Source organism: Cloeon dipterum, chromosome 2 (assembly GCF_949628265.1).
Source record: "Cloeon dipterum chromosome 2, ieCloDipt1.1, whole genome shotgun sequence".
Classification (NCBI taxonomy): domain Eukaryota; kingdom Metazoa; phylum Arthropoda; class Insecta; order Ephemeroptera; family Baetidae; genus Cloeon; species Cloeon dipterum.
The window spans coordinates 25497082-25508171 of NC_088787.1; the positions used below are offsets into that span (position 1 = coordinate 25497082).

General features: G+C 37.2%; 1 protein-coding gene and 1 non-coding gene across 2 annotated transcripts; both read left to right on the forward strand.

The window, feature by feature from the left end:
• Positions 1 to 645: 645 nt before the first annotated feature.
• On the forward strand, positions 646 to 10890 carry LOC135937040 (venom allergen 3-like). Its single transcript, XM_065480105.1, has 7 exons — positions 646 to 974; positions 2612 to 2733; positions 8718 to 8799; positions 9090 to 9274; positions 9605 to 9705; positions 9869 to 9963; positions 10546 to 10890. Exons 1-7 carry the CDS (start codon positions 830 to 832, stop codon positions 10767 to 10769), a joined length of 954 nt encoding a protein of 317 aa, XP_065336177.1. The 5' UTR covers positions 646 to 829; the 3' UTR covers positions 10770 to 10890.
• LOC135938224 (small nucleolar RNA U3) lies at positions 3294 to 3502 on the forward strand. The gene has a single exon (XR_010574638.1). It is a non-coding gene; the product is annotated as a small nucleolar RNA U3 (small nucleolar RNA).
• Positions 10891 to 11090: the final 200 nt, after the last annotated feature.

Genomic DNA, 11090 nt, shown 5'->3' on the forward strand with positions numbered 1-11090 from the left:
CGGCGGTGAATGTATATTTCGTGCCGTTAAAATTAAAATACACCGCCGCGCTGCCTTTTCCCTCTCGACATGCCCAGACAAAACTTTTTCGAGCGATGCGAAAATGTAGTTTTGCGTTTACAGGACAAAATGTACAAAAATTTGTATTTTTCAGATGTCTCAAATTAAAAGTTGCTTTTATAAATATAAAGGTCAACCAGACTTTAATATTTTCTCCAGAAATCGTTCATTAATAAATAAACGAATGAATATTTGGAGCAACAGGGTTTCCGTTAATTTATACAGATTTATTTTTGGTAAAGCTTTCGGATTATTTGACCATAAATCAAATGCTTGTTTTCATTTCATAAATCAACAAAAATTTACTTTGATTGAAACAATTATTTATGAGTTTCTTGGCACACTAACGAGAGAAAAAATATTCTTGAAACAAGATGCAGTTCAATAAAAATAAAAGTAAAGGTTATTGCATAATACTATTTTTTTTAATTTGTACACATTAATTGATAATTCTTATCGAAGAAATTTCTCATTAATACATATTCCCTCTCCCAAAGACATTGTTTTGCTCGCTGTGTAAATGTTCCTGTTAATTTTGTACCCATGCGTGCAGAAGAAAAGCTCTCAAAATGAAAACCGCGACTCTGCTCCATTCTGGTTCATCCCGGCGTGCAGAAAGCACTCTCATTTTCGCAAGGTGGTGTGGGCGTGGAAATCGGCACCTGTGGCGCGAAGACGACCGCAGACCCCTACCCTGGCCGAAGGTATAAAGCGACCTGACACTGCGCCAAAAGGATAGTTTGGCAACGAGATTTTCGCGAGCGTGACAATGAGTGGCCGCTGCATCCTGTTCGTGGCCGCCGTGGCTGCGGTGGTAGTGCTGGTGGCCGCCGTGTGCCCTTACCAATCTATTTCGGCCAGACACACCATTTGCACGTACAGGACGGCCGCCTGCCGAGGAAAAGCCATGCTCAGTAAGTTCTCACAAAACACTAATTTTCTTCAAACAAAAACACTTCATCACTAGGGCTGTGAATTGTAGACGATTGACTATTTTTTTCTACGCTTCAGATCATTTTGGGACTGTCAAATGAGCACGAATCATGCAATTTGAAGCTATTTAAACCACACTTAAAATCGTCTAAAACCGACTAAAACCCGTCTAAATAGTTAAGTTTGGCATGCATAATATTCCGAAAACATAATTTTCTTAAGCCGTGAAATATATTCATAACAAAATTCGAACTCTAATGGGTCAAAACCAAAACGCAGCGAAACCAAACCAAACTCGACACTTTCGGGCATTTTTCGCAATCTGACCATCAGGGCCATGTCAGGGTCAGAATCATCCTTTGGTGGTTCAATTTTGATCGCCACAGTGCGTTGAAGTAAACAGGACACGGAAAATTGATTTTTTAAATGATATGGGCACATTTTCTAATTAAAGATAATGCCCGGGAGAACGGATTCGCGCCGGTTTCAAAATTAAAGGGGGCTTCACCCTGAAAAATCGATTTCTCGGAAAAGGTCGCAAGATGTGATCTTTACTTTTGACCTACAACTTTTTCAGGGTAAGGAAAGTTTCAGGATGATATCTGAACGCAATCAAAAGGTGCAGTTTTGATTTTTAAGAACTTAATTTTTCTATATTTTTGGAATTCTGAAAAATATTTCTTTTGGGCCTTAAAATCTTGAATTTCTCTATTTTCTAACAAGTACTTGACTAAAATTTATAAAAAAATCCCTTCAAATTTTCAATGTCTTAAGATCCTGTCCAAATCGACCATTATTTTCTAATGAAACAGCTCGATTGAACTAAAAACTACCTGTGATTATATTTTTCAATTAATCGTCAATATAAATTTATTTGTAAATTCGCTCTGAAAAATTCAATTATATAATACACAATTTAAAAATGAATTTGTATGAAATATATAAAAAAATATGCGAAGGAAACAATTAAAAATCAAACCGTCTACAACCGTCTAAATTGACAAAAACCGTCTAAAACTTTTTGCTCTTAGAAAAAGTCTAAAAATAGCCGACTATTTTGGCCAAAAAATCGTCTAAAATTCACAGCCCTATTTATCAATAGTTTTTTTCGGATGCAGTTAATGATCATTGCATTTTATCCCAGCTTTGCGCAAGTAAATTTCAAAATACCTCTCTGATAAAATTCAATTTAATATTTTTAATTTTAAACTTTGAGTTAGATGAAGTCCATTCAAGTTTCTCTTATTTAATCCTTCTCAAAATTGTTCATTTGTTAATTAAATGTTTAAATTACCTTTACGAATTCATTGGAATTTAAATTATGATCGTTAAGTCGAGATTTTATGTCCAGAAGTTTAAATTAAAAATTAACTCAACTTTTGTGCAATATGTTAAAAATATAAAATTTAAACAATATTTATAAACAGATTTTTTATAAATATAAAAATTTACTATAAACAATTTAGAAAAGAATTAATAAATTTAAAATCTATAAAATAGTACGGTATAAATAATATTTTTAGAATATAACCAAATTTAAATTCTTAATTAAAATTTATAGTTTATTTAAAAATATCAATTGTTTGAAAACTGTATTGCTATTTTTTTAATGATGCAGGAAGTGGTGGTCTTGGCTGCACGGATAAACAAGTAATCCTGGATACACACAACCAGCTGCGTCAGAGCGTTGCTCTGGGCCACGTGGCCGGGCAGCCCCCCGCCGCTGGCATGCGCGAGATGGTGAGTCGTTAGGCACAACAACACCGACTTTGGTTTTGCGCATATCAGTTCAAAATTTGTTCTGGAAATGAAATTAGGACAAAAACCACACGTGAAATATGGGCAGTTTTTAATATAATTTCCCAAGACTTAATTTAATTTACTTGTGAAAATTTGCCCTCATTGACCTTTGACCAGTCGTTTCTGAACACTTTTTGCGTTCCTGACCCATCTTGTGGAAAATTGTGTTCATCTTCCCCTCCATCCACCCTAAATAATTTCCCGCCCTATTTCCCCAAAATTAAATACAGAGGAGATGTTTTTCAAGTCCGTTCATAGATGGCGGTTGTGAAACTAAGAATTGATCAAAGAGAATTTACTTTCTTTATAATAGAATTTTATAAAAATATAGATTTTCGTTTATAAGTAAACGTGTGAAAAATCCTAGTATATTTTTTTACCTAATAAAATTACATGAAACACGCATAAGTAATTAAATAGAGGCTCCTCAAAGTTTAATAGCTGTCGTAGTTGGCTTACATGCTGTAGAGCCACCCCCCACCCCCAACCAATCGATATCTAAGATCATACTTCACAGGATCATTTCTGTAGTATGTTTCGCCCGCATTGATTCTCTTCAATGCGCTCAAGACACCCACGAGGATGAGATATAACTGTGTTACCTGAGCGTGAGGAGGATGACACAACCCCTTGGGGTTGCGTCATCATCGATGATCGTTCACCAATCGCCCTAGGGTGGATGGGATGGTAACTCAGTTGTCTGAGTGGTGTTTTGAAATATTAAATTGAATATCAGCCCCTTCCCCTAGGTCCATTCTTATTCTTGCCTACCAGGCCAGGCATAGAAAGCAATGCCTGATGCTCCCTCCTCGCCTTGGCGCCCCCTGAAACTTATTCTTGCCCGTAAAATGGGTATGATAATGGTTGCACGTTGCACGATAGATGCTTATATCTGCTTAAGTAAAATCCTCAATTTTTCATGAGCGATAATTCTAGCACTCATTATGGATATCGTGCTTTTCTTAAAAAATAAATATTTTTCAAAGTTAAAATCCTAAATTCTATTCAAATTATCGCATTGAAAACATTTTTCTGAAGTCACCCTTCAGTTTTTTTCTAAATAAATAAACTAATAAAATGGTGGAGGGTCCCTGAAATATTAAGATGCAAATAAACACGTTTACGACCCAAAGCTCAAATGTTTGCTATTGGGCTGGAAACTTAATGGTTCGGAGCATAGATCGAGGATGAGATCAGCATCTCGTTTGACTTAACGACTGCAGGAATTAATTAACCCGACCAAGCAATTAATTAGAATTTGGTCGTTGAGCGCCAAGGCCTGCCGCCGAGTCGCTCTCGCTGACATTTATCTGGACCAGGGCTGCGCTCGTTAAAATTACTGCATTCCGCTCGCTTGCACCACACTCTTCTCTACCTTTTATTGCTGCTTGCCTCTATTTTGCCGCCGCTCTCAAGCTGGTCCCATTGTTCGCACTGGTCCAATAAATCCAGAGTGCCGCGCGAGCCAGACAAATTAATGACAGATGCTCTCGTGACATTCTCACGATCTCCAAAGAGAGGAACGTGGCATTGGACCGAAACAAAAATAAACACGCATTGTGACGGTAGCTGATGGCCGATGATACAAACAAATATATCAACTTTAAAAATTGGAAATTTAAAAATTCATACAGAGTTAATTAAATTATTAAAATTGATTTTATAATGGCTACTTCCACAGGCGAAAAACAAGGAATTAAAGGATTAAAATTATAAAACAAAAAATTATATCACACGCTCTCTTACTGTACACCAGCTGAAGACAATTTTGAATCAGCGATCGTTGCAAACGTCCGCCTGAACTTATCAGCGTAAACTCAAAGTGAAAACGAGAAACGAAAATCAACCTGGCAACTTTATAGCCTTCCATTCCTTGTTGTTAACCCATGGGAGTATAGCCATTGTAAAATCAATTTTAATAAAAGATGCCAACTAAATTTAGAGAAAGAAAAGCTGATGCCGTTAATTGTCATTTTTCTTTTCAATATTGTATGGACATAAATCAATTTCCATTAAATCGTGCGGTTAAGTAGTTTCTTCTTATCGCAGAGTTCCAACTTCTCACTTAGCATATAAACTTCTAACAGGCATCATAGTTGCTTGTTGAGGCACAAATGACTGAACGAGAACGGCAAAGGTTGTAGACACAGGGACGGAAGAGAGATAATTTAATTCTAGCGATTACTACGGCAGGCTGTCAATTAACATTTCAATGCAGACTTGCAGAGAGATGAAGATTGGTGTGTGCTAGCAGTATAAACTCGCATCTCCGCACCACGACTAATTGCATTCTCCGCATTCTTTCGAGACAAATCCCCTAACATGCCGCCTCTGGCTCTTAACCCTGTTTCCTGGTATTCTGCTCTTTGCTTGTCGGTGATTTCTATTCGAATATTCATCATTACTTCATTATATATCCTTCCAAAAGCGCATTTATGATTTAGTTTTAATTTTTAATGCAGCTAAATTGGAGAAGTTATAAATTTAATATACAGTAGAATAGAGCAGGTGCCATAGCGCGTATTTAAAATCATTTTGATGATTTTTTTCTATCATCTTGTACAATGATGGAATTAAAAATAGATAAAAATGAGGTCAGCAGCGTTTTCGGTTTTTCGCAATATAAATTAAAAACCAAATCGTGGTAATTAAAATGTATAATCTCTATCTCTTTTACCATTGAATTGCGCAGTCGTTGGAAACAAGCTGCAGCAGACTTTCATTCATTCGTCACAATTCATTTTAACTCAAAGTTTTGCTCATCCAAAAGTAAATTTGTTTTAACTCGGTTCCAAAACTTTTCGCCTTGTAACAAGAACACAAACTTTCAAACAAAATTTTGGCAGCTCTCTACGTAGACACGAAGCATACTTAAACAAGCAAGACATTTATAAAATTATTTACTTTTGCGAGAGCTAAGTGGCTGCACGAACTTTAAATCTTAATTTCTCTTACATTATCTTTAGAACAGTTGGGAAATAATTTGGCCGTTCGAGTATGTGCTTTTTGATTTATTGAGGCGCATGATTATTGTATTCGCATGAGAAGCAGCGTGCGAAAAAATTGGCATTTCGGCAACGGTGGCGCGGAAAACGATAAATCACGCGTGTGCCGCGCGGCGCAAATTAAAAGAGCGAGAGAGAGGCAGGCGAAAATGGCAACAATCAAGCCGCGGTTATTTACGGTTTAATTAGTCGACGCATGAATCATCGGCTCGTTGAAAGTTAGTTTGCGACTCAATAATACGGATCGCGGATCGTGGCACGGGCAGATGACGCGATGAGCGTTGCAAAATGAAATGTGATCAATGCGGAGGAGCCGCCTTGACTCTCAACCACGGCCGATATTAAATTGAATTAGCCCATAATTTAATTACAAGCCGAACGCTCTTCTTGCGTCTCAAGGCCGACAGCCCCATCTCTATTCGCCTCGGACCCGTGTTAAAGCGACAAATCAGCGCGGCCAAAGGTCGCTCCTCGCTGCCGGCAATGCAAATTCGCCTCCTTTTGCTCCTCGCAAATTGAATCAAAGCAGCCAACTCCTCTGCAAAATCAGTCTTAGAGGGGTTAATTCGAGCAGAACAAATGCGGATTTGCTTTTTTTTCATGGATTTGTATTAGAAGAAAAATCATCTGTATTGCCTGCTCTTCCCTTTTTATTTTTTCATTCGTCGTTTTCTTTTTTGCCGAGTGCCAAAGTGGAGAATTCGATCAGCTGCTCTCGTTCCACCTAAATTGCTTTATGTCTAGCTATAGCTACTGAGGCTTTGAATCTTCTTCCGATTGATCCCTTCGCAGACGCTTTGAAATGTGACAAAAAGAGTTATCCTGACTTTTCTTGTGGCTTCAAGAAGGCAATCGAGAAGTCGGATTCTAATAAGGACACATAAAAGCTTCAACGAATTTCATTTAAACTTTGAAATCCATTATAATTTGATATGAAATGAGAGTGATTTGAGATTTAACATTTTTGCACGAACATTAAGACGGTTAAACCGTTAAACTAATTGAACTCCGTTTGTCACAGTACAAAGCTAATTTTGGATTTGGATCACTTCTCAGGAGCACTAAATTAGGATTTTTTTATTTTAAATTTCGTTAATGACAAAAATAAATAATAAAATAATTAACTGTGTCAATTTAAGCATATGAAATGTTATAATTATTACATAGAGTTTAAGGAAATAAAAAACGAAAATATCATAATTATTGTAATTTATTGCAACCATATCTTGCTTCCTCTCGAATTTCATATCAGCCACGCTTTTTGCTCAGCAATGAATAAAACGCCAGCGTAGAGCATTATTGGGATCATGCATCTCTCTGCGAATTCCAAGTCAGCCTGTCAGCATTTTTAGAAGTAGAAACGGGTGAGATTGTGATCAGATATAGCCTCCCGTAAGTCTACGCCGAAGGTAATAATGCCACCTTACTGTCAAAAAGCAAAGTGAATTTCTGCAAAAAAATCTTTATAAACTCTTTTGTTTATTTGTTCATCCTGCTGATAAGCATGATTTAAAAGAGGAGCGAATATGTTAACAAAGGTTCTAAAATTTAATAAAATGAATGAATGAAAGAAAGGTTTATTAAATACTGAAAGTTTGCAACAGACAAGATGAATATATGGATATCACCGTTCACTGCTAGTTTTTGCTTTGGCGGTTCGAGGCAGGGTAATATTTTTCTTATCACAGTTGAGGAAATGGTAAAAGGTTGAATTAGTTTATCACAGAATTTGTACTCACAGCCCTCACTCGCGCAGGAGTAATAGGTCATTTTCTGAATAAAATCAATGAGGATGAATGTTTGATTGTTTTCAATGAGTCTATTTGATCCAATTCATCCTACTTGAATAATCATTCATTCAATTCTAATAGTGAGTGATTGGGCAGGAGGAAAAATTGGGGGCCGCCCTGTGCAAATTTACTGCACGCGCGAGGGCCTCGCGGGCGGCGGCGGCTGCGAGAAAAGAGAAAGAAGAGCGCCGCGCGAGTGGGTCACGGCTGCACCAAGTGCGCGCAGATCGGCGGCGGCTGATCTGACCGCGCTGCCCTATGACCTGCTCCGCCAATGCTAATTAAATCAAACTAGGAATTTCCACCATGCGGCATCACCGCTGCTTAAATAGCATTCAAGAGAAGCGTAAATATTTAGCCCAGTTTTATGAATATAGCGGCACATAAAATTTAGAATAAATGGACCCTGTTAATGAGATGCTATATAATTGGGTAACGCATTTAAAAAAAAAATGCGACAAATTGACAAGAGTGACAACTTAAGCAGCGTCAATGGATGGCAGAAAGGATGAAGACCTGTTTTTTCGCCAGAAAAATCGATGATCAGCGAGGCAACAGGTGTACTAATAAACTTTCCATGTCACTGCTCTGATATTCCTTACACTTGGTAGTGACACTTTAGATTTAAAAAAAAGAAAAATACGAACACAGGTAATTTATAAATTTAAAATTAATGAATGGCTAAACTCTGCAATTAATTCAGGATGGTTGGATTTTATTTATAAAAATAAAACACAAGACGCTGTTACTAAAAATTCCAACAAAGAAAAAAAGGTAAATTATTAAATCATAATTAATTTAAAGGCTCACTGTCAGTTTTTATCTCTTTAAACCTGTTCAAAGTTAATAAAGGAATATACATATTTTCATAGGGTTAAAGTGGAGCTAATAAATTATATATGTACTTTTTTTAGGAAAATGTTTGCTTTTAGGCTATTTTGAGCATGGTTAAAACAGAGACGAAATTGCTTTACTGTCATGCTCATTAGATGCTTTTTTGTAACGATGGGCAGTTTTAAAACAATTAATTAACTGTGTAATTTCACTAAATTTATAAAAATAATATCTCCTATAGAGTCGATCCCATATATTTTGTGTAGTTTAGCAATAATTTGCTATTTGGTTGCAGGTGTGGGACGAAGAGCTGGCGGCGATCGCCCAAAGGTGGGCCGACCAGTGCACGGTCGGGCACGACGCTGAGAGATCCACTGGTGAGATTCTCCATTCTTGAAACTCAATATCTGAAAATATTTATAATGCTGGGTATGAATGATGCAGCGTAAAAGCGGCACGGGGACCTCCCGCCGCGCTCACGGTACTAAATTAGCAAATTGAGGCAATAAATCAGCTAAAAGCATTCCTCCGATTGTGCCAATTAAGTCCCTTGGAAATAATTGTTTTTAGCCATAAACTTAATTGTCAAACAAGCCCAGCCTTCCGTTTTATAGCAGAGACACACGCAAGGCAATGTGACGAAATATAATATGCCAATGTTTAACAGGTCGATTCCCAGTCGGTCAGAACGTGGCTGCAACCTGGACCCACGGGACGCCGAGTCCTGCGGGTCCGACTCCGGACTTCCGCAAACAGATCGAAGACTGGTTCAGCGAGGTGATGCGCTGGGGCTTCCGCAGGTCCGATCTCGAGCACTTCCTCTTCAGCGAGCACACTGGCCACTACTCTCAAGTAAATAAGTCCTTTCAAAATTAGAAAAAATAATATTAATCTTAAGTCTATTAATTTTAATTTTTGTGCATTCAAATTTAAAAAAATTAGCTGATTAGTTAATTTTGGGTTAATACAGAATTAAAAAAATATGAATATAAAATGTATATCATAAGAAATTTAAAAATAATGCAAAACATCTTACATTTTTTCAATCAGAAATGAGCAATTCTAATTATCATCTTTTTGATCACGAAGAAAATATCCGATGTAAAAGTTACCAACATAAACTTCCTCAGGGTTTTAAAATATTCACTAATAATTCCTATTTGTGTAATTTTCTTGCTCCAGTTGGTCTGGAGCGATACTTATTTAGTCGGCTGCGGTTACTCGTACTTCAAGGACCCACAGAGAGGTTACACCAAGCTGTACGTGTGCAACTATGGCCCAGGGTTAGTATTTTTATCTTGGGCATTTCCCAATTGGTTTCCTTTTCTGTTTCACATTTGTTCTCCGCGCGTATCAGTCTGTGCTAAGTGACGTGGAGATTGAAACGAATTAAACGAGCAAGCGCAAGAGCGATTTTTCATTCTGTCTCTGCACTCGATCCCTCAGGGGCAACGTGCTCGGCGAGCACCTCTACCAGCCAGGACAGGCCGACTGCTCCGGCCCCGAGCTGACCCCCTCCAGGAGGTACGCCGGACTCTGTGGTCAGTCATTGAAATTTTCTTCTCAAAATCAAATCAATCTTGTCTGTGATTAATTGAATGGCAAAAATGAGCAGCCACCTCAGACTTGAAGGGAATTAAATTGATGTTGTTCAGGGTGGAATGGGTTATATGCTCAAGCAGCGGCGTTCCATATTATGCTGAATTTCGCAAAATATAATTAGAGGTTGGCTTAGTAGTGAATGAAAATAAAATAAATCGCCAATCAAAAACTTATCTGATTGAAAATTGTTTGAGAGTTTTAAAACAGTAGTTTTAACACTAATATCCTCAGTAAAATAATTTTCACCTCCTGAAAACATTACTTTGTATTTATTTTTTGATGTAACTTAAACAAAACAGAAAATAATGCCTGCGACCTATTAGATTTTTTCATCATTTATGTAATGGATAATTATTATGCCAATATTTTTTAGGGAAAGCATGAATCTATTGTTTTCATTCTTCAAATTATTCTGGTGGTTGATGCCATTTAATGCCAAATTATTAAGACAGTATTTTCTATTTAATCCATTTCTATTCATCTCAAGACGTTTTTTGGTTTTTACTTGTGCAAATTTTTAGAAGCCCGTGGTTCGAATCCCCCTGGTTTGTTCTGCTCGGCACATGACGCGCACCTGTTCACGGCACAGAGTCCGTACAGAGACCACCACCACGGTGCAGCTTCGCAACTGCACCCCGTGCACGTGGTGCCGAGTACTGTGATGCGACCACCGCCGGCGCCGGCCCAGGCCAACTTTCTGTCTGCCATCCTGCCAAGAACCCCTCATTACCACTTCTTCGGTTAATTCATTATACAACTTTGGGAACGATTATTTTGCCCTTGGAAAATTTGTAAATACAGCACAATGAATTATTTGTAAAAATATTATGTAAATAAAATTGCATTCAAAAATGTATAAAATTTATATTGAATTCCTTTCGTTTTATTTTCGAAATAATTTTTGGTATTGAGTGAATAATTATTTTAGAGTAACCAGGACAGTAAGAACATTATACAAAGAAAATGACACAACTTGATCAAATTAGATTCCTCTAGTAAACACAAATTGTAACCCAAAGAGTGATGAAATTTATCATCTTTGAAAGATTGAATAAAAAATATTTCT

Bases quoted from the DNA above. Each gene is read 5' to 3' on its own strand.
- LOC135937040 (XM_065480105.1), top strand. From the start codon at position 830: ATGAGTGGCCGCTGCATCCTGTTCGTGGCCGCCGTGGCTGCGGTGGTA. The intron at 2,734-8,717 runs GTGAGTCGTTAG...ATTTGGTTGCAG, and splicing joins CCGCTGGCATGCGCGAGATG to GTGTGGGACGAAGAGCTGGC. The intron at 9,275-9,604 runs GTAAATAAGTCC...TTCTTGCTCCAG, and splicing joins ACACTGGCCACTACTCTCAA to TTGGTCTGGAGCGATACTTA.